Source organism: Neodiprion lecontei, chromosome 1 (assembly GCF_021901455.1).
Source record: "Neodiprion lecontei isolate iyNeoLeco1 chromosome 1, iyNeoLeco1.1, whole genome shotgun sequence".
In the NCBI taxonomy this organism is placed as follows: Eukaryota; Metazoa; Arthropoda; class Insecta; order Hymenoptera; family Diprionidae; genus Neodiprion; species Neodiprion lecontei.
This window is the reverse complement of record NC_060260.1, coordinates 36,098,491-36,120,988: the sequence shown is the minus strand read 5'-3', so window position 1 is coordinate 36,120,988 and position 22,498 is coordinate 36,098,491. Positions and strand designations below refer to the sequence as shown.

At 34.1% G+C, this 22,498-nt stretch overlaps 2 protein-coding genes across 2 annotated transcripts; both read right to left on the bottom strand.

The window, feature by feature from the left end:
* Positions 1-77: 77 nt before the first annotated feature.
* LOC107225722 (cleft lip and palate transmembrane protein 1-like protein) lies at positions 78-3,814 on the bottom strand. The gene is made up of 8 exons (XM_015666274.2): positions 3,561-3,814; positions 2,938-3,052; positions 2,379-2,596; positions 2,005-2,290; positions 1,745-1,933; positions 1,387-1,595; positions 972-1,223; positions 78-823 (listed from the first exon to the last, which is right to left on the bottom strand). The coding sequence occupies exons 1-8, from the start codon at positions 3,812-3,814 to the stop codon at positions 730-732; spliced, it is 1,617 nt and encodes a 538-aa protein (XP_015521760.2). The 3' UTR covers positions 78-729.
* A 1,310-nt stretch (positions 3,815-5,124) lies between these two features.
* On the bottom strand, positions 5,125-22,420 carry LOC107225692. The gene is made up of 3 exons (XM_046743595.1): positions 9,383-22,420; positions 8,943-9,182; positions 5,125-8,276 (listed from the first exon to the last, which is right to left on the bottom strand). Exons 1-3 carry the CDS (start codon positions 22,418-22,420, stop codon positions 8,211-8,213), a joined length of 13,344 nt encoding a protein of 4,447 aa, XP_046599551.1. The 3' UTR covers positions 5,125-8,210.
* Between the last annotated feature and the right edge of the window lie 78 nt (positions 22,421-22,498).

The following is a 22,498-nucleotide window of genomic DNA, read 5'->3' as shown; positions in this document are numbered from 1 at the left end:
CCCTTTATATAAGATATTTATTAACAAGTTAATCACTTTATTACTTCTACCGTAACAAGTATTTGAGCATCTAAAAATCGTTGTGGAACAATTTATTCAACTGACAACTAACGTTGGTTACAAATCAGTTATTTCTAATACGGCAGTAAGGCCATAAAGTAATGTCATATGATGGGCCTGCATTTAACTACCACACTAACTTGTACATTCTTAATTATTTTCAGCTAAGTTAAAACTGTGATAAACTTCCAGACTTCCTATGTAAAGTCTTGAAACTATGAGACGGTGATAATTTTTTATCTCACCGTCACTAGGTCTCTAAATAACTATCGGCGTTGCAAATTGATAGCTAGCATCATATCTATGTAATGGAAACCTTAAGGAATTTCTTATTTTAGATGTTTAAAAATCACTTCACCACAACCTTAACGTACATATTAATATCAAAGCCTTCTTTACTTTTAGTCACCACTTGTCAAGTTTTAGAATAAATATATATCTATGTATTTCCTTAACAAAATCGATATGTTACCAACAAATGTAAATTAGAACTATGTCATAATATAATATTGCTGATTCGAACAATCGCGGAATGTCAAGTGTGCACTAGAGTTTATCTTAGTATCACATTGTGGTAATATAATTTATCATATTGTTAGTAAAATGAATTTAAAGAAATATAATAAATAAACAATTAATAATATCTTTAATTAACGATCAACATTTGTACTAATTTTTCTTCTTGTCATACATTGCATGCTCCATTGGTGTTTCATCAATTGAAACTGCGTCATCTCTACGAGATTTGTCAACCGGATAAAGCCTACAAAATTTTAACAATATTATTTTCTTTTTCTGTAGTGCACAACTATATGACATGAAAAGTCATCGAGGATTATTATATTAAATTTATTGAAAAAATTAATATAAGGGAGCCAAAGCTACAAAACCAATCTTGGTATGGAACTTACCATCTCTGGTAGAGGTAGACTAAGAATACAGCATCGTCACGGAAACACGCGACTCTGTGCGCAGTCGGCATTGTTATGATAAATGCAAAAATATCGTCAATAAAAGTGTTAAATGCTTTATACATAAATGCCCTCCATGGTAAATGAGCAACTGACTTGAGCTTGTAATTCACAAACAATTGTGGAAGCATAAAGAGGAAGCCAAAGGCATACACGCCGTTCACCAAGGAATTTATGCTCCATGAGTACCAGCTGGAATCAATTATCATCGTATTAGAATGAAAGAAAAAAAAAAAAAAACTTCCAAAGAACGTTGATGAGTAGTCAACGAGCAGTAAATCTCATTAGTAACTATTTGAGACGTGTCTCGTTGAATATGTTATGGATCGATCAAATCTTTCAAATTATATCTTACCTTTTGTGCGGTTGGTACAGTAATGAATACACTGCTCCACCAGTTACTAAAGGATATAAAAGATAGGACAGATACTTCATACTTTCAGCATCAAATTTACGTGTTCTTTCTTCAGCAGAGCTGGATTCAATCTTTTCGAATTTAATTCGTGGTAACCAGCCTTGGCCAGTAACAAATTCGGCCCTCAATATTTTTTTGGATTTCCAGAACTGTAAATATAGTGCACCGCAACAATTAGCATACCACCGTATCTTTAAATTTCAGAATCTAAAAACTTTTTTAAGGAAACTTTCTTCATCCCCAAAAATGTATAATATATACATATTGTTACTCAAATTTATTCAAGAAACGCATTTACCTCAATGATTGTACCGATACCAGCGGGAATAAGAACAAGCATAGACGATTGTTCGTCAAGAAGGTACAGGAATATGACCGCTTGACTAAAAGCTCGCCAAACTACAGTTCGCACACTCAACCCTGCTAAATTATTTTTGCCACGCCAGAAACTGACGTCATTTTTAAATGCAAGAAAGTCGAATAAAAGCTGAAAAAACGGAATACATCAATTTCAGCGAGACAAACTAACAACCGATATAATCAAATAAATGAACTTACGTGTACTGCAGCAATAAAAATTGTTCCACCTAGAAGGTACACATTAGTATCAGCAAAAATGCCCTTAACTTCGTCAACGTCTTTGTCCGAAAAACCCAGACCTTTCAGTCCCTGCATAGCAGCCTCTACATGCAATATTAATCTCAATTTCCCAATTGAAATAGGTGTGTAAAATACAGTAACATTCATGGTATCATTTTGTGGTGATATTTTCACCAAATCTCTATGCCGAGTTTGGAGAAAATCGTAGTTCACGATTGGCAAGTACATTCCATCTCGTGTTATGCTGTAAAAAGTTGTACAATATAACTTTTATTTTAGTGATGTATGAAGGGAGGCTAACCGGCATAATTTGTAATGATAACACGTCACACCTTATGTCCCTTGCAAGTTCTAATGGTAAGTTGTGTGCAGGCAATTTTATATTGTCTGTTATCATTGTGAAAGTAACTTGGCTTTTTAAATGCGAAACAGGTTTCATTAAGCGCTCTGTATTTTTCTTAGATTTTTCATCGCCCAATAAATTGAAAGCTGCGATTTCAGGTACTACATACTGAGTCATTTTTATCCTAGTATAAACTGTTGTTGGATCCTGAAATACAAGAGAACCGATGAAATAAGATATGATGTTTCTAGCGATTATTTATATGAATAATAAGGTGACTCAAATCGCAACCGATTTATATCAAATACAGGAATAACACAATGCAGCTGTACATTAAAGATTTTATGAAAGTAATAGCTTTTCATAAGGTATAAAAAAAATCTGGTCTCAAAATTTGCCGCCTTGTTTTGATCAACGTTAGAGCATTTGACTTCTAATTCAGACAGCTAGTTTTCACTTAATAAGTATTCTCAATTTTACTCTGCAACATTTTCACATCGGTTTGTACACCTCAACATCAGCTATGATTCAAGCTATAATTTACTTGCCTTGATAACTTCGTTGTATGTGCCACCATGTTTTACAGTATGTGGTGTTATAAGTAGATGTAGAAATAGCGTTCCATTTTCTCGAGTTTTGCGGGGTATTGGCAATGTTACTTGCCTGCAATATTTTACGTGTTAATATCGATTTAAACTGCTTTTTTTTTATATTATTGTAATCTACGCAATATTTCATCAAACAAATTCTTACCCTCAAACATACAACTTGGACATAAGTGAATTCAAATTATCCAATTGACATGATAAGAGCAAGGACAAGACAATTACAAAACTTGTAGTGAATAGATAAAATTGAAGCTATCCTGAGTAACAATGTTAAATTGTAAAAATAGCCGTCTTATCATACATACTAATTAAAATATTACGCACGTAAAAATGGGTTAAGCATGAAAAATTCATGCTATGTGATAAACTCATTACGAAATGATCATAGTACAATATGTATGACATTGAAATACCCGAATGTCGTACATACTGACTATCGCAAGTTTTGACCATTTAATTATGCAGAACTAATGTTTTACTCGGTAATAAATCTCATCGATTAGAATAAAAGGATAATCAAAATGTTACTCTCCAAAGTTTGAGCCAGCCTATTCTATACTCACATATCATGTGCATACGAGTAATCAAATATCCCTTCAGAATATACATGAATAAGTTCTTTTTGGAGAGGACGGCTCATCGTCGAGACATACATATGAAGCCCCAGCTTTGGCTTGGTATGCAAAAGTGAGGTGAGACAGGTTTCACCCTTGACGCATGGAGGCGGTACAAATAACAACGAAAGTGTGTAAATAGAGTAAGCTATGTACCCTAAGAAGACTCCAGAGAGCAGTAAGCTTAAAGATGGTGATTTCATTTTCTGAAAAACAATTTATATTAATACCACTGGAAGTAAACTTCAGAACATAAGATGGAGCGAAGGCTTGACTTTGGAAATAGAAATTGATCAATTTTACCCAGATATTACTGCATCGATTGTTTTATTTTGAACTGGCATCTCGAGAATCTTAATCTTGGGCTCATCGGTTAAACAAGACCTGTTTTTTTTTTAAATACCGATGTTGGTCCTAGTTTCAAAATATTGCACAAAATAAGGCACGTCGACTTTCGTCTACGGTTTTGAAAAACGCGCCAGGTGAACCCGATTTTACAGTAACAATACAGAAAGCATATAGAGATCAGAAAAAGATAATTGCTTCGTTTATTAATTTTTAACTTATTGAAAATCAGCATTTTCAGACTTTTCACCTACCGTTCTGTTTACAAACTTAACCTGAAAATTTCATTCCTACTTAATAACAATCTTTTGGTGCACAACGGCTACTCACCTAGTTGTATTTAAATGACGTAAGTTAACAATGACCTGCAATAGATTTGGTTCATGTATATTACGTGCTGGATCCTATTTCATCGTTATTCCTTACAAACCGATGTCAACATAACAAACCTGCCGACAGCTGTGCCATGTTGGCACGACATGCGACCGTCCGTCCGACGAGTTTCAATTCTGTTCTTTTTGTAAATAATTTTATCAGTACTACGGTCTGTTGCGATTGTTAAAAATTTGCATTTTTTCTTATTTTATACCTGTTAAATCAAAACTCCCGTACGGATTGTCAACTTAATAAACGTCAGAAATAGCAACTAATTGTAAGTTTTTAAATGTAATGTATAACATTCATGTAATAAGGTTTTTGACATTTACAACATGGTAATTTATTTAACACTATGTCTTTTTTTATTTCAACAGTGCGACAGGTCAACATTAACAAAAGAAATGAAGAAACAATCAAGTCTTGATATCACACACACGATTTTATGATTAGAGGATTTTCTATATTTAGCTGAAGGCAAAAAGTATTTGGCGAGTATAGTGAAACCCATACATTTAATACCCAAAAATTATTATCTATGCACACGTTATTCAACATATACATATATACTAGTTAGTTGGAAAAAGAAATTTGTGGTTTTATAATCAATATATTTATAAACATAACCAGAACTTATAATCAACAACGTAATATATAGTTGGTACATACACTGCAGGTAGTACGAATATATCTAAATAGGAAAACTCTCTACATAACTGTATGTATAATATACACCTAAATATGACAGTGGAATAACGACTACTTTATGAATAAAAATTCTTTAATGTAATAAATTTCTAAAGCAAAACAACACGTTGTTCAATTAAAACTTATTGAACTCCTTAAAACTGTATAAATTAATCATATATTTCATTTTATTATACTACGTATAAATCGCTGATAGTTTTTATTCGTATAGGAATGGAGTAAAAGTTATGAAAACAAATAATTTTTTCCGCTTTTTTTTTTAAATTGCATACAAAGGTAAATAATTAATATGTAGACTATATCAGTGTTGGGTATGAAATAACAAAAACTTAACATGCTTAAGGGTAACATGATTTGACTTAGGATGAATTAGTGTGATAACTTTTCTGTACGTGTGTTTCAGTAATCTTATGTTTCGCATCATCTTCAACATAAAAATAAAACTGAAACATTGACACGTTTCATAGCCGAAGAATATTGAAATTACAGAGCATAGTTTCAGATTATTTCAACGTAATTTCCTTTTTTAGTACTTTTAAGAGGACTACAACAAAATCGATTAAATTGAACATGTTACAGCTACTTGTAGAGGTATAAGTATTACATCACTGCATAGGCAAGTGAAATGACCTTTCTATTTTTATAATTACCAAACTAAATCTCAGTTATTGTTTTAGTTGATTAGCTGGCCATTGAATTATCATTCAAAACGTTGCAGTTACTGTAAACTAACACATTTAATTTTATAAAAGTTCGAGCACCTAATAATATTAATTCCAAGCGTGCTACTGCAGATAGAATTTTTATACGAATTCAGCAATGTTTTCGCGGCACGATCATTGATCAAACAGCCCGGTAGAATATTAAAAAATGATTCTGATGGTAATATTTCGTTAAATATTTTATAGAGATAAGTTACACTGACCCTGGGCGATTTTTATATGTACAATTTTATACGTGTAGGCACTTGTAACTTGAACTATTTTATCAGAGTAAATCTTATGTTTTGTAACAGAAAAGCACAATTCCATGGCTATTCAATGTTATATGATAAAATGCCTGCGGAATTCTTTAAGGTACTCTAAATCTGTAAACGTATCCATATTGTTGCTAACACGCAACACTGTTTGGACATCATTAAAATGCACTGTCTAGTTGTACAACACTTACATATAATATACAATGTAAGCCTCAAAATATAACACAAGTGTCGTATATAAGATATGTATGTGTATATATATATATATATAAAGTACACATACATATATGTGTGTATACATGTATAAATATTTTTCTTAAATAATATAATAGTCTTATATAACTTGATAATATTTAATCTAAGTATATTATGATCTCGAATCATTTCTTTCCCCTCCTTCTCCGATGTACACAACAGTACGAACAATTGATATTTATTTCACGCATGCTAAACGTAACAAATTGTTCACAAATATACAAATCAATATAGGATCACTCCACTTTTTTAGTTCACTATTTTCCCCATTATTATTTTTATATATATAGTGTATGTATACTGTTTTATCAATGCATATATGATTTTTTCCAATTTTAGGCACATAGAACACACAACGCGATATAGATATACATATATGATGGTATATACATACACATATCATATATATAATATGTCGACGAATACTGTTAGGTGTATTTAAGGCACTCGTGCGAGTCAAACCGTGTAAGTTAAGAAATTGTTTGTTTGAACTAAAGTGCAAGTAGTACATCAAGATTTTTTTCTTAGGAAATCAAAGATGATAAATCTACTTGTGTGTTAAAATAAATAAGCAGAATGAAAAATATTAGGACCTCATAAGGTTATTTAAAAAATTATGATGCCGGTCATTTCCACATTCATTGGTAAAGTTTTATTGGTATTGCAAAATTACCCATCTAAACCGAGTGAGCAACCGTTTCACCACTTTTTTAAACTAATAGCAAATAACTGATTGAAATTTCACATCATTATCCATAAAAACAGATAAAATTTGTATATTTTCTGACACCGATTTTCGCGTGCTGTGTTAATATACCTAAGTATTGAAATAAGATTCAGCAAATTTTATAACCGCATAAATTTGCAATCTCATATTTTTATCTCTGACCCATCACTATATGTTAAAACAAAATAAATATAAATAAATTGATATCGAATAAGAAAGAAAACAAGTATAAACCCTGTAAAACCTTAACACCATAATTTAATAGCATTATTCTATTTTTTTTTAAGCCAGGAACTAACGTCTTCTCCGATATTACCTAATTTTACTTACATTATAGTCTTATTTGGTGAATTATATTTCATCTTCTATTCTGTTCGATTTAATGATTGTAAATATACATACATATACATACATATATATACATATAGATTTACATACGTATGTACATTTATATATGTATATATATGTAGATGAGATCACATGCAATTGATAAATATGTTTTCTTTTTAGCTTCAATCATCGACTTATCGGCGGTATAGTTCGGAATTAAACAAACATAGGCCACTGATCCCTATAATATTAATTTCTATAAATTTTATTCATAGCTAAGAATGATGTATCAAATACGAACTACTTGACGCGAAGAATTGAGCGTTTATATATACTAAAATTACTCTTGAACTATTCTTTTGTGATGACTACATCTTTTGCACTGAAATATTTCGGTAGTACAGCATTGCACATATTATTTATGCATAGAGCAATATCAAATCTATGATACAAAAGCATATGCTCCGTTATTTTACGTGAAACTGTTTCAGAAGTAATTGGAACAAAATATATGTACATATATATTTTTTATGCTGTATACAATCTACAGGTAATTTATACCTGCATGATATAAATAAAAGCTGATTGATTAATTATATGTATACATTAATAAAAGATGGTTCAAATGTAACATCATTTATACAGCTAGAGACTATGTTACCACAATTAAAATATAAATGTATGCTTTGCTAATATCTTTGGCTAATAAACTAAATATGAAATGATGACTAATATTCTACGGAATTCAATTCAAACCAGTCAAAGGTTTACCATTAAAACGCAGGATGCCTAAAAATAGTGCCAATCGTATTAGGAAACTGCGCATTTATTATTATTAACTTCTATTAATGCCCCGGTAATTAATCTAATGCCATTAAACTCACTTATCATCATTTGTTGGCTGTTCAATATTACTATCCATTTTTCTGAATTCCTTTGTTACTCCCTGAAAAGTAAAATCAGTCTTATTGATTGCTTTATGAATGATTCACTTTGCTATTTTATGCTATGAATACACATATTCAGTTAAGCTAAAAAAATTCACTCCTTTCAGGTATGCAGGAGAGAATTTAATTCGCAAACAAAACGTCATTACTATTTTACGCCCTGCCGTTTTATAATAATGAACTTTTCATTGTTATTGCTGATAATAATTTTCACGCAATACGATGGCCAGTAATGATAATGAGAGAGAAATAATCAATATTCATAGAACTTATTATTTACAAACATTAACTGACACAAGTAATATCATACCATATATACACCACACAAGGGAGAATGATCAATAAACTACGGAATACTGACACAAATGCCGGGCCATGTATTCATAAATTTTGCATGCATTCTCAAATCAATATGTTCGAGCTCAGATACATTTTTTTCCATTACAGCAAGAATTGATAACCCATAGGTATGGGAATTTCCTGTTTTTATAGCTGGTAGCTCAGCGAATGTTTTGCAACTGAATTTGGGAAATGCGGTATTGTTTGATAATTGAGGCCACAATTTTATCAAATACATACTTCGTTGAAGTTGAGTAATTATGTAAATATTGATATGCTTCTAAAGAAGTACATGAAAATGAATAAATTTAATGACTGAAATATACCTGTACGGCTATTTGTAGAGGCGTTAATTCTCCTGGTCCGCAATCAATCCTTACAACGCCAGGTGGTTGTAATCTAGGACATGGTTTCCCAGTGAAGAGAGTAAACAGTGCGTGTATCGTTCTTCTCTGAGTTAATTCCGTGTGGCGATGCTGATATCCACTTAAATGTCTTCTATATCTTGTAACAGTTGGAAACCACCTTTCGCATAGCGTACAGTATCGTTTATGTTTTATTATCGCCTACAACAAAATAACAAAAATGGAATAGTGGTGTATGATTGTTGAAAAAGAACATGAAGCATTAAATTCATATGTTCACCGAAACCAAGTATACGTGGATTTCAACGTTTTCAACAATTGTTATTAAAATTTACAACAAAAAAACTTGTGACAAAAAAAAATGTTCACAGTAGTTTTTTGCAATCGTAACATTTACTCACTTTTTCGTGATACGCCATATCATTTACAATGTCAGCAACAGTTGTTCCTTTACCGTGGGTTAACATGGCCTCCGGTGTCTCCGGATCAGTAAACATTATTTCTTGTCTTGACAAGATTTCCTTTTCCTTATTTGAGGACACCTGACATAAGTCATCCCTGGAACTTGAAGTTGCTGTCTCATAATGAGTTACACTTTCCTGAATTGTTATGACAGGTGGCGATCTTGACATCTCTCGGCCAAAATTGAAGGTTGGGATATCAATATCCATGTTTATATCAACTTGAGGTTCTAATATTGGCATTCTTGCTTCTTTTCTCTGTGACTCCTCAAGTTCTTCAGTCAATCTTTGGCTTTCACGATGAGTCGGTTTTGTAAGTTTTGGTATCTTATAAAATTTAAATTTTGTTTTGTCCGTTACTGATTTTAAATTTTGATCCAACAAGGTTTTCAATGATTTGTACTTAGGTTTAGCTGTGTCTAATTTTTCTTTACACTGAACAAAATCTGTGCTGGATTCTTGTAATGTAATATTTTCCAGACCGATTTTGGATTTTCCAACACATTTTGAATCGAGGTCATGCCTCAACATCTTAGATCTACATTTATTATCTTTGGAATTCATAAGTTCAGGTATCTTTTTATGTGTCTCTGAAAAAGATTTCTTTTTCGTCAAGTGCTTTGAATTTTTTAGCGATATGGTCATATCGTCTTCGGCTAGTTCAATGCTTCCTTTATTATCTATTGAACTATGTTTCGGAATTAAAGATCCTTTCACTTGTGTAATGCTGCCATTTTTTTGCGCTACATTTGGAAGAAAGCTGGAATATTTTCTTTGTATTGAATTATGCTTACTACCTTTGGAATGTTTTCTATCTAACTTATTTGTGTTCATTTGAATCTTGGTCTTGGTTTGAATCTGAAGGAATTTATTTTCATTGGTAGTATCAACATTTTGATCGATTAGTTTAGAACCATTTGGCAAAGTTGACAGCGTAGTAAGACTTTCATTACAAACAGGTAGCGCACTGACGTCGAAACTTAATCCCTGTTTTTTTTCAGCAGCTGTTTTTGGTCTAGATTTGAGTTTAAATCTATTTTCATCTTTATTCTTTGCAAGACACCTTTTCAATGTCTCCTTAGCAGCAAGAACTTCTTTTACCAATGAATCTGAATGACAAAAAGATTCTTCTATGTTCCCATCATGTCCTACAGCACTTTCCGTATGCCCATTGTTATCTGAATTGAGTTTACCAATATATCTGCGTGAAATTGCATCTTCGTCATCAGGATGTGCTAACGGCTCTTCTTGGTGCTTTATGGAGCAAACTTCGACAGAATTATTCTCGTTGTTTTCAGGCATAGCACTTTCAGATTTTGTTTCATTGAGGTTTACAATATTTCTAGAAGTGCTTAAAATATTGGGCAAGTGTTGAGCATTTTCATTTGTTTCATCTTGAGAATAATACGGAATTTCTTTGTCGTAGTTGCCAGTTTCAGGTATTGGTACTTCTGAAGAATCATGAGCCAAAGTGTCTGTAAGCTCTAGTTCTAATTCATACTGTGTAGGGATTGCATCCTCAGAGTACAAACACATTTCATTGTCCTTGATTGCATCTGTATACATGGGGATTTCCATTTCATATCGACTAAAGCTTGGCGAAGTTGATACTGGTTCACTTATCGTTTGAGCTGCTTCGAAAGATTCTGCTTTAATCATAGAATATTCATCGCCATCAGTTGCACTACCTAGGCTGCTATTCAGGTTAGTATCAATCTCAGGATTCTGAACATATTCAGTACTTGAATCTGTTGAAGTGCTACTGAGATTAAGAGGTGTTTTAAGTACGTTTTCGTTAAGGACAGAATTTTTCCTTTGCTCCTCTGTAGCACTGTCTGATATGAAATTTTCAGAAACATAATTTTGATTATGCCCTTGATTTGCGTCGTCATCTGAGTTGTTGGTATTATTTAATTTAGTTATGTTGTACACGCAATCAATAGATTCAGGATCCACGATCTGCGAAGCATTTGTAAATTTCATGGAATTTTTATAAGAACAGTTTTTTGAATTTCTTTTCGGAATATCAACAACTGGTTCTATTGACATCACATGCCGCAAAGTTATTGAATGGTCACGTATATTGATATCGTCAATGACAGTTCTGGCTTGGTTTATTTCATCACAATACATGCCTTTATTTTGCAATATCTCAGTTTCGACCGGAGTCAAATCCATTTTGCAATCTTCAATAATTGTGCTTCGCATTTCTTTTATGTTTGTACCAATTTTGATATGCCTCTGAAGAGAATTAACAGTGGAATTTTTTGTCAGTGTAGTGTCTTCTGAAACTTCTTGTTTACCTGTCGCACTGAAACAACTTGCAAGAATATGAACGCCTTCGTTATCATTTTTGCTACATTCAAAGTTAGATGTCGAACTGTTTGTAAGAATTTTCGAGTTTAGATTCAAATCGATAGAAGGTTTATTTAAAGTTTTGTCACTTAATATTGGGGTTTTTTCCAGTAAAGAGGGTTCACTTTTTGAATTCATATTTTCATCTAGAATTTTCTCTGGATTGATTTTGAATGTGTTTATATGATTCAGTGATTCATTGTGATTTTGGAAAACACATGATTTCTCAGATGTTATTTCTGGATCCCATATATTCTCATGATTTCCAGTGAATACCTGACATTCTTTCATTGATTGAATGTTTGAAAAATTTTCAACATCATCTTTACAGATGAGCTCATGTTTTTTCATTAATTGTATTCTGTGTGAATCATAATTGTACCTTAATTTTTTTTCGAATTCTAAATTCTCTGAATGTTTCGTGAATATACTACCCAAATCGCTCTTGCATCTCTTACGAGTACTTGAATGTATCGGTAAACTTACAACACTTGTCTGCTTCAGTTGCCTATTATGATAATCGACAAGTGTTCCGGCGTGTCCTTGCTCAGATACCAAATCAGACATTGACTTGGATCTAAACAATTTATTTTTACTACAAATCTTGTTGACATTATCATTTGCTACATGCATAGCTTTAATTTCTGTCCTTTTCTGTAATAAACTTTTCTTTTTCAAGCTACCAGGAGTTGCAAGTTTAAGCTTTAGGTTGTTTAAATTCAAATCTTTGGCCATACAATCTAATACCCAAGAACGCTGAAGCTTTACTTCTGGCTGCCACATTTTATTCAATATTATCGCATCTCGCCGACCTTTGCTTAATTCACATTTAAATTCTGCGCTGGGCGAGGTTCTCTTGATAATAACTTTCGGTATTTCCTTTGGACCAACAGAAATTTTTCCCTTTGTGGATTTTGATTGATCACCTCTTATTTTACCAGAGGAATCATTAGCTGATGCATACTCGTCGATTTCAGAACAACTCAACTGATGAGACCGTCCAATGGCAGAACTATCTTGTTTCTTCGGGCTATCCTGGTGTTCGGAAGATACAGATGATTTGCTAGAAGGCTTTTTATCATTGGATTCCGTTAATTTCAGAGATTTTTTAACCTTTTTTGTTTCTGATTGGACAGGACTCACGTTGTGTCTTTTTCTTTCCAACTCTACAGAACATCCTGAGCTTTGCCTTTTTATTTTAAGTTTTGGAATTCTTTTAAATTCAGTATCATTCATCAATTTTTTATTACTTAGGATAGAATTTGGTGCAACAGACGTAAAGTTTTCACCCAACGTGCTACATTCATTTTCATCTTCTCTCATAATAGTCCGTGTTTGTTTCTTATTCTCTAACTCTGTATAAATAAACATTCGAGGAATAGAAACAGGCAATATCTTAGTGTCCACAATTTGTCGCAGCGTACCGTTTAATTTTTTGATTTTCATTTTTGGAATGATTTTTTGAGCATCCTCGTTTGATTCACAGGGCTCCGTAATAACATTTTCAATAATTACTTTTGATAGCCTATCTTCCAGCTTAATTTTGATCTTCGGAATTTTACTTTCTGTGATATCGGTATGTAGATTGTTTGCATGAGATGCTGCAGTGGGACTTGTAGATCGCGTCTCTTCTAACAGTATTTTCACTTTGTGAGATTTATTATCTTCTTTATTACATGGAGAGAAACATTTTTCTTCAGATATTTCTTCTATTGATGGTGTACTAGGACGTGATTTGGCGTTTCTGATCAATATTTTTGGTATTTTAGGATGTGCAGAGGCCTTAGTATTCTTGACGTCTTTGCCTAACATTTTTTCAGTACCTAAACCTTGCAGTAGTACAGCTGACGTCAGGCATATATTTTTACAACTCAAACTATCTGTCTTCTTTATCACAAGTTTTGGAATTGCCTTAGCGTCTTCTGGGCTCTCGCTTAGTGGCGAATATGTGATATAGTTTTCAAAATGCGGTTGAGATTTTGTTATGTTCTCATATTCAGATTTCGTTTTGATAATGTGGCTATTAACTTGTTCTTTCGCACAATCTTTTACTAGCATTCTATTTTCATTTTTTAATGTGATTTCATTACATTCTACTTCTGATACCTTCTTTTCTAATTCCATAGGATATTGTTCACTTTGTGAGCTGCCTGATAATTCTGGACGATGAAAAATGGTGTCATTCGATTTGGCAGATTCAAGATTACCTCGAGTCTCATTAATGGAATCTCCATTTTTCAATTCAAGTCTATTATCAATATGACTGTCTTTGTTCAACGTGTGTTCCTGGTCGACATCTGGGTTTTCCGATGACCAATGTTCTACAAAATTTAAGCTGGTCTGAATGTCTGCATTATTCAAGGGCTGATTAGAATTAGCTTCTTCTGGAGAGTTTTGAATTCTTGTATTTGAACTCATTTTCGGTCCAATTTTGTTCTGCATTTCTGATATTTCTGCAACCTTTGGTTCTTGAGAACCTTTATTGGCCGAAATGACTTCAAATGGTGTCAAACAGGTTTCATCTTCAATGTGTGAGCCATTAATAATTTCCTTATCCTTTGTGCTATTTATATTTTTCAAGTTATGATCAATTTCTTCCAACTTTTCTATCGTCTTAGAAGATTTTACAGAACTTGAAGGAATTACGCACTCACTCTCTGAAAAAGTTAAGTCATTTAGTTTGTTTTTGGATATATTTGAGGTTCTAGTTTCATAAATATCATCATTTTGATCACAAAGCACATTTTCTTTGTTTCCTTCATGGTGAACTTCTTTGGTTTTATCTAGTAAAGTTTCCTTTGGTACATCCGTTTTAAGAAAAGACTCATGGCGAACAGCCAAACTTTCACAGCCACCTTTCCAATCATTGACTTGATCATACAGTACGTTTGCTTCACTTTTTTCATGGTAAACTTCTTTGGTTTCATCGAATAAATGTTTCATGGGTATATCTATTGCGAGACAGCTTTCTCGTTGAACAACTGAATTTTCAGTGTTCTCTTTGAATCCATCAACGTGATCGTACAGCATATTTGTTTTGTTTTCCTTACGGCGAAATTTGTTAGTTACTGACTCAGCATTTAGGTCTTCACTTAATTTGCTGTTTGGAATTTCTGATAAGTATTGATCGGTGGTTTCTGACTCATCATTTACGTCTTCACTTAATTTTCTGCTTGGAATTTCTGATAAGTACTGATCATTGAAAGGTTTATCTTCTATTTTTGGAAAGCTTAATTCTAATTGTTTCACTTTGAAATCCATGGTTTTTTTCTCAATGTATTGTGGGTGACTGAATGTACTTGGCTCTAATTTTAATGACACAAGGTTTGCAGTACATTCACTTATATGTTTATTTTTATCAGATTCAGAAGCAAATTTTTGTGTCGATATTTTGTGAAGATCTTTTGGTTGATCACCGTGCTGCAAATCAGACACATTTTCTTCAATGCTGCCATGTTTTCCACAATTTTTCAATTTTCTAATAGATGTTGTTTTACTTGTACTTTGCTTTGGTTGAGCAAATTCTGTAGGATTTTGATAACCATTCAGATCTCGAGTGTTTCTAAGTAAGACAGGATCAGGGACAGACTGTTCCGTTGATTGTTCAAATTCTGTCCTATTTTTCCGTTTCAAAGAATTTACAGTTTCATTCTTCTGTTTATGACGATCTTCAAGGATAGTACAGCCTTCCCGAAGCTTATACTTACTAGATGATATTTCCTGTGTTATCTTTTGAGTATCGTGCTTTTTCTGTGAAACAAGATTATGGTGCGGAAAATGATGAGACTTTCGATCTCTCGGTTGATGACGGTATTTGTTACGACTAAAGCAACTCTTATTCCATGGCTCGATTGAATTGGTCGTTGAAGATTCACCATGTTCTTTTGGTTCGTAGTGTTCCAGATAATGCTTCTTAGTATAACCCCCGGAGTGTCTGTACCCATTACTACTTTTCCTCTTGCGAAACGAGATTTGATTTTTCGAATAACTGAGGTTTTCTGGGGTTCTGGAATGTCTGGAATACGATTCACGTGTATCTGAATATCCTTCTCTTTCTCTTGCCTCCATGATCAATGCTCTGTATGTGAATTTTGGATTTGGGCTATATGTGATTTTGCCATCTTTAGTTGTATAAATGGGAACTGTGTTTAAATTATCCAAACATTCCAAACTTGATAAAATTGGATTGATGCAATTATCAGGGTTTTTGTAACGCTCACAGTCTTCAAACCGAGAATGTGCTTTCGAATATTTCCAAGTATTGCTTTGATCATTCTCCACAACCTCATCAATGTTTGGTGCTACATCAAAATTGTTGAAATCATAGTTGAAAGAATTTTCGAATCCAAAGGCCTCCAAACTTGTACTGATTGTCTCCATACTTCTATCAGTCCCCAAAGGTAAATTGATGTCATTTAAAATACTATTTTGTGGATCTTCAGATTTTGTCGACTGTTCTGAAGAAATTTCCAGGAGAGGTTTGTTTAAATTCAAAGAGTACCTTCTATATTCAGCGTCCTCGTTCATCATTGGTGATTCTTTGAGAAAATCATTGGTGACATCTTTTTTAAGGATTACTGAACTGTTGCTAACAATATTCGGCTCACATTCCATCCCCTCTATCTTTTCTGCTAAGAATATGTGAGCATTTTTTATTTCTTGACATGGTGATGTATCAGTACATTTCTCTGTAGATTCAGTATCTCTAGCTTTTAAAAGATTAGTCCGACATGGTAATAAATTCTGATGACTGTCAACAGTAGTCTCCTCTTCTCGAGCAGGATTGAAGGAACTAGTTTCCTTACTTTGATCAAAACTGCTCACTGATTTCGTCAATTTTTCGTTATTTACAAATGATGAATCTGAAACTACATCTCTATGTTCATTCTGTAAATCGCATGAAAGCTCTCGATCTACTATTTCATTATCATGTTTCTCATTCTGTTCTTCATTTTCAGTCATTGACTCGTTCAATGCTGAAAGTCCATTGTGTTTCGATGTAAATTCAGCGGTTTCAGCGCTTTCATTTTCGGAAGCTGCAGTCAAATTTTCACAGGCAAGAAAGTTATCAACCATTTGGTCCGGATTTTTGGTACAGTCTATCGATTCTTGGATTTTTTGTGGAATGGGAGAAAATTTCTCAGGTTGACAACCATCGGCAGTAATTTTTATTGATTGCCGATCGGTTTCATGCATATTATGCTCCTTCAAAGTAGGCTCTTCGGCTAAACTAGCAGGCGCCAAAGTAATATCAGAATTTCCATTGTCGTTCACAGCTTTGATATCATTCTCTTCCAAAGCATCGTTATCCTTTTCTACCATTTGTGTATATAGTGGATTATCTACCGCTAGTACAGATTCCGGCAAAGCACAATTTTTCTCTTCGTTACCTCCGTTCTTGATTTCTCTAATCTCATCACTTCTTAAATCTTCTGATATATACGAATTATGATTGTCACTCGGTACACAACCTTTTTCATGTAATGTTTGAAGTGAATCGAAGTCAGTCAATGATTTCGATAAATTTATTGCACGTTCATTAGTATCTTTATCAAAAAGATTCACAACCATGGTATTCAAAGTTTTGCTACTATTGGTAGTCCCACTGTTTTCAACTGTGATGTTGTCTTCCATATTTACATAATAATCATTATCTATTTGTCTATCTTTATCGAGTACAGCTCTGTCGCCATCATGCAATGTTTTTCTACATTTCTCTTCAGGTACTATAATATCAGTGGACACTGCTGGATCCACGTTTATATTTTGTCTTAAGCAATTGGACTCTTGAGAAACTTCTTGAACTATGTTTGCGTTCAAATTTTCCAGAACTTCACTGTCTACTTTTGCTACATCTGTGACAACAATTTGTTTGCATCCTTCTACAATGTCAGTTGACAACACAATATCACTTTTTACATCATCCTCGGTTTTTCTTGACTGGTTGCTAGCACTGTCCATATTTACTGTAGTTTTCATTTTTCTGTATTCTTTCAAAAGCTTCATACGTTTTTTACTAGTATCGCTAACATTATTGGTACAAGTCGAGTCCTTTCTCAGTATCTCTGTTTTCCTCAATTCTGGCTCAAACAGTCGAGCATTTTCCAAAAGCTTTGTGGCGATGTCATTAACATGATTTGCTTTTTCTTGACATTTCATTATTTCTGTAGCACTACTTCCTGAACAAATTTTGTGAGTTAGGTGATCATTTTCACGAAACAATTTACTACTTATTGGTTTTGAAACGATTGGAGGTTTGTTGAGAGTACGCTGCTCTGGTAATATTTCTACATTATTATTAGCTCCGGTGTTAATTGAACAGTCTGTGCGTACTTCTTCGTTTATAGGATCAATCGTTTGTTGCACTGCATTCAAACTACATGTTTCATCAAGTCGTGAGTTTTTAAAAGTGTTACTCCTCAATTCCATTTCTCTACTGTTATCCCATATTCTTCCAAATGCTTTGCTTACAGCTTTTGTTTTGACAGACTTCTTGAGACGCTTACATTCACTATTTTGTAATTTCCGTTGTTTATTCCTTAAATCCAAAATTTTTTGACGATTAGTAATTTTACCGCGCACTGTGCAGCAGTCAGTGTTCACATCTGTTACTTTATCAACGGTTTCTACACCACCAACTTCCATCCAGAGTTCATCAATTTTTTCTAATTTTTCATCATCAGATCCAAGAACGTCCAAATCGGTTATAGGTGATGTATTTTTTATAATCTTTGTCAAACAATTCCCTTCCATTGGTAAGACAGGTATTTTAGGTTCTTCAAAATATTCCCCTGGAATTAGTGGGATATTTGATGTACCTGAAAAATGTTGTTGATTTTCTGTAGTCTGTGTATAGATGGCATCTCCCTCTGAAGATGACGAGTATAAGTCTGTGTGTTCCGCTGATGTGAATAGTTCTTTGCTTTCCACTGAAGAATCGCAGTTGCTATTATCTGAAGATTTGAAAGATATCTCTTCACATGTGACAGCCTGTGAAGTTGTTACTCTATCATTCATTTTCTTAGAATCTGAACTTACTTTATTCTCATCTTTCACTAAATTCAATGCAGTTACTTCGTCGTCTCTTTCACACCTATTTTGCCATCTACTTATGCTGCAATAATTTTTGTCAGTAGGGGCTGGCACTGCATCTTCTTCAAAATTACTTTTAGTGCCTCTCAACCTTTCAGATAATTTGTTTCCGAATTCTGATAAAGTTTGCAATTTGTCTGCGTAATTTTTTTCTTCTTGATGATCAGTAGTATTGGATATCTGATGCTCTGGGTCCCTGACAGTAACTACTGACCAAACTTCACAATCCGTATCACCCATGTTACTGTTTGTTTCATTTGTTGCTACAGCATTTTTTTTGCTAAAAGAGAATTGGTTTCCATCAGCAGATAAATTCTTTGCAATATTACTGTCCACAGCAATTTCCTTTATCTCTAATTTATGCATATCACCTATAATCTTCTGTTCTACTTTCTCAGACAATACCTCAATGCAATCAGAATCAAAGGTCTCCTCATTGCTCTGAGGAATATTGTATTGCTCTGTTGTATGACTACTTACGTCGGTCAGTTTTTCAAAATCATTGTCACAACTATTATCTGCGTGAAAGTCAAAGTCCATAGCATCCTGTGATAATTTGCCTGTGAAGTCATTCTCGTCAAAGTGTTCATATGGTTCCATTTTTATCGGAGAATGAGTGAAGCTCAACATAGGACTATTTTGAATAATCTCTATTGGATTGGTGGGAATCGTCAAATCAATAACAGGATCCAATGATTCTTCGCTATCGGAATGGATTGGTGTGTTTAAAGTAGTGGAAATTGGTGTACATTCAGATGTTGGTAGGTCTGGTAAGCTTATGTCATCTGGATTATGTGATTCTTCATTCACAAAGCTGCTTTGTTTTTGTAAATCCGAGCCTTCTAGAATCTCAGAGTTACTCTTGGGTGAAACTGGAATTGCAGCTAATTCTTGCGCATCAATATGTATCTCGGTACCTTTGATTGTTTTCGGCAGTTTTGTAACACTTGAAATCGAATGGCGATTCATTCTTTTAGCATTGCTAGAGTCAGACAGATCCTCGTTGCTGCTAAAATGATTTTCTTTATTATCAGAGGATTCTCCACTATAGCTGGACCTACTGTTGTCGTTACTTTCAGATACTTCTTCAATGTCAGAATGAATGTCTACACTAGAATCATATTTATGCGTTTCTATGTGTTCTTTAATAGCTGTTATAGTCTCTTCCTGAGTTGACTTTTTTGCTACCATAATATCACCTTCCATCGAGTTCGAAATTTCTTGACTATTGTTATTATCCAAAGATTTCTTGTCTTGACATTGTAGTTTGGTACTCATATGTATATCTGGGCAATCGAGCAACTTCTCAGTAACATGTAACTCTGTTTCACCCTTGTAATCACTGCCAGTAGATTTTATGTCTGTCTCATCTCTGATGATGCTTTTATTAGAATCAGAAGTATCAAAATCTTGTTCCGATGATTTACTGATGTCACCATCGCGCTGTGAATCGTATTTGTATGTTTTATTTTCCGTGTAATTGGAAGATTTTTTATTATTTTGGGTATCCTCAAACCTTTCACAATCATCTGTGCTCTGACAGTCTTGAATATTTGAACAATTTGCAGGTTCTTCAGAGTTGTCTGAAATAACCTTGGTACTTTCATACTCAGGAACAACACTGGATGTTGAATTGCTCGACACAACATCTGGCAGATTACCGTTGCCTGCATCTTCATCCTCCGATTCATCCCAGTTGGCCAAAAACTGACGTACATCAAGTTCTGGTTTGTCGGCAAAATCGCTCGAGTTTCTTTGAAGTATGGATGAAGTCTTATCATTTTCGATATTAGATACATTGTGATCCTCTCTCTCTTGTTTTTTTACATTGTATTGGTCTTCTTTGAATTCTTTTTGTAGTGAATAAGATTCTTCATTTTTACAAGGTAGCGAACACTGGGACAGTGAAGAAGAAACCTGACTTTGTATGTGATTTTCAATGGTTGATTGGGACTTAAATTGCTCAGGGTGATGCATATTTTCTGCTCCCATATCTCGGTTAGTCACACTTTGAATATTTTTGGAGTTTCGAACATTGATTGGGCTCTGTAAATTAGAAAATCCGGCAGGTGCAAAGGTCGAATTAATCAAGACTCCATTTTGATCAAATTGCAGATTAATCGGTGGTATGTCATCATTTACCTGTGATGTGACAGCTCTGGGTGTACCTTGGACAATACTTTGGTAGTCAACGTTTTGCTGTAGCCTCAACAATTCTTTATGCCTCAAAATACATTCTTGATACTTCGGTTGCGATTGATATCCCGGAATCCGTGTCAGCTCTTGCATGTGATTTTCCATTGAGAACCTTTGCATAGCAATCTTTTGCTGATACATTTGATATTTCGAATAAGTTGGATGTATAGCATTTGGAGTTTGTATTCCCTTGTTAGCCAATGTATTACTATCTGAATAGTCTCTAGGAAAGTCCCTGGTTAGTGGCGGGTTAAAATACGGATTTTGTGCTCTCGATATGATATTTCCTCCCATATTGGCTGGCACGATGCTCTTTGGTATAACTCCATTTTGGTATTGTATTTGTTTAGTAAAATATTTCTGTTGAACAATAACGCTTTGTTCCTGATATTTAAGTATGGCCGGATTCTGCGGATTTGTGATAGAATTGTCCCTAGGATATTCCTTTACAGGGTAACCAGGATACTTTTGATACTCTCCCGTAAAATTGTAGTTCTGAACAGGATAACTTTGTATTATGCTTGGAGGATGAGCGTAGGGTCTTTGAATAATAGAATCTTTTCTGTACTTATAATCAGGAAAGTTTCTCCTTGGATCTACATTATAGGCTGTAGTGCTTAAAGGTTCTCTACTTACAAATTCATTACCAAATCTTCTATTATCAACAGAATAACCAGTGTCACTACGATTCGGCACATTCGGTGGATAAGGCCCAAACTTTTCCCAACTTTGATAGCTGAGACTGGTGTCCGGATTACAGCACAGACCTTTACAAGGCATGTAAGATCCTTGTCCTTGTCTGCTGCTTGTTGGAAACGGGGCTTGAAGAGCGGTGGGTGTGGTTCTTTGGCCCATTGGTCCCATGGGTCCACTAATAGTAGGGCAGCTCATATGCCCAGCAAGTCCGTTCATTGATATTTGATGATTTTGTTGTCCCGATACTTCGTTCATGGAACTTACAGGTACGTTTCTGGAATCCAATGAAGCATTCGTACCTTCAATCATCGTATTTCTTGGACTAGGTGTCCCATAATGTCTGTGACATCCTGACATCAGCACTGTAGCTCCGATGGAAGGATTGTCAGGAGGAACATTGTGCCCATTTAATGTATTTGGCGATTGTTGAAAATTTCTGGAATTATAATTGGCATCGTTCTGGGGCTTCGTCAATCCTTCGGGGCTGAAGCTGGATCCGTTCAATCTTCTCGGGCTAATACTGGGCCCGAAAATCGGACTGTGGTTTACATTTTGACCACCAGCAGATGGTACTTCAGACCCAATTAGTTGTGGAGAATGATATTGTTGCCAGTCTGGCATGTTTCCACTGTAGTTCATTGTACATTGTCTTGCTTCAATTTTCTTATATAATTAGTCGTGCATCTTTCAAGCTGCCATTGATGAATTCAAATGTTG

Bases quoted from the DNA above. Each gene is read 5' to 3' on its own strand.
- LOC107225722 (XM_015666274.2), bottom strand. From the start codon at position 3,814: ATGAAATCACCATCTTTAAGCTTACTGCTCTCTGGAGTCTTCTTAGGG. The intron at 1,934-2,004 runs GTAAGTTCATTT...CCGTTTTTTCAG, and splicing joins TTTTTATTGCTGCAGTACAC to CTTTTATTCGACTTTCTTGC. The intron at 1,596-1,744 runs GTAAATGCGTTT...CTATATTTACAG, and splicing joins GTATCGGTACAATCATTGAG to TTCTGGAAATCCAAAAAAAT.
- LOC107225692 (XM_046743595.1), bottom strand. From the start codon at position 22,420: ATGAACTACAGTGGAAACATGCCAGACTGGCAACAATATCATTCTCCA. The intron at 9,183-9,382 runs GTGAGTAAATGT...ATTTTGTTGTAG, and splicing joins ATATGGCGTATCACGAAAAA to GCGATAATAAAACATAAACG. The intron at 8,277-8,942 runs GTATATTTCAGT...TTTACTTTTCAG, and splicing joins CTCTACAAATAGCCGTACAG to GGAGTAACAAAGGAATTCAG.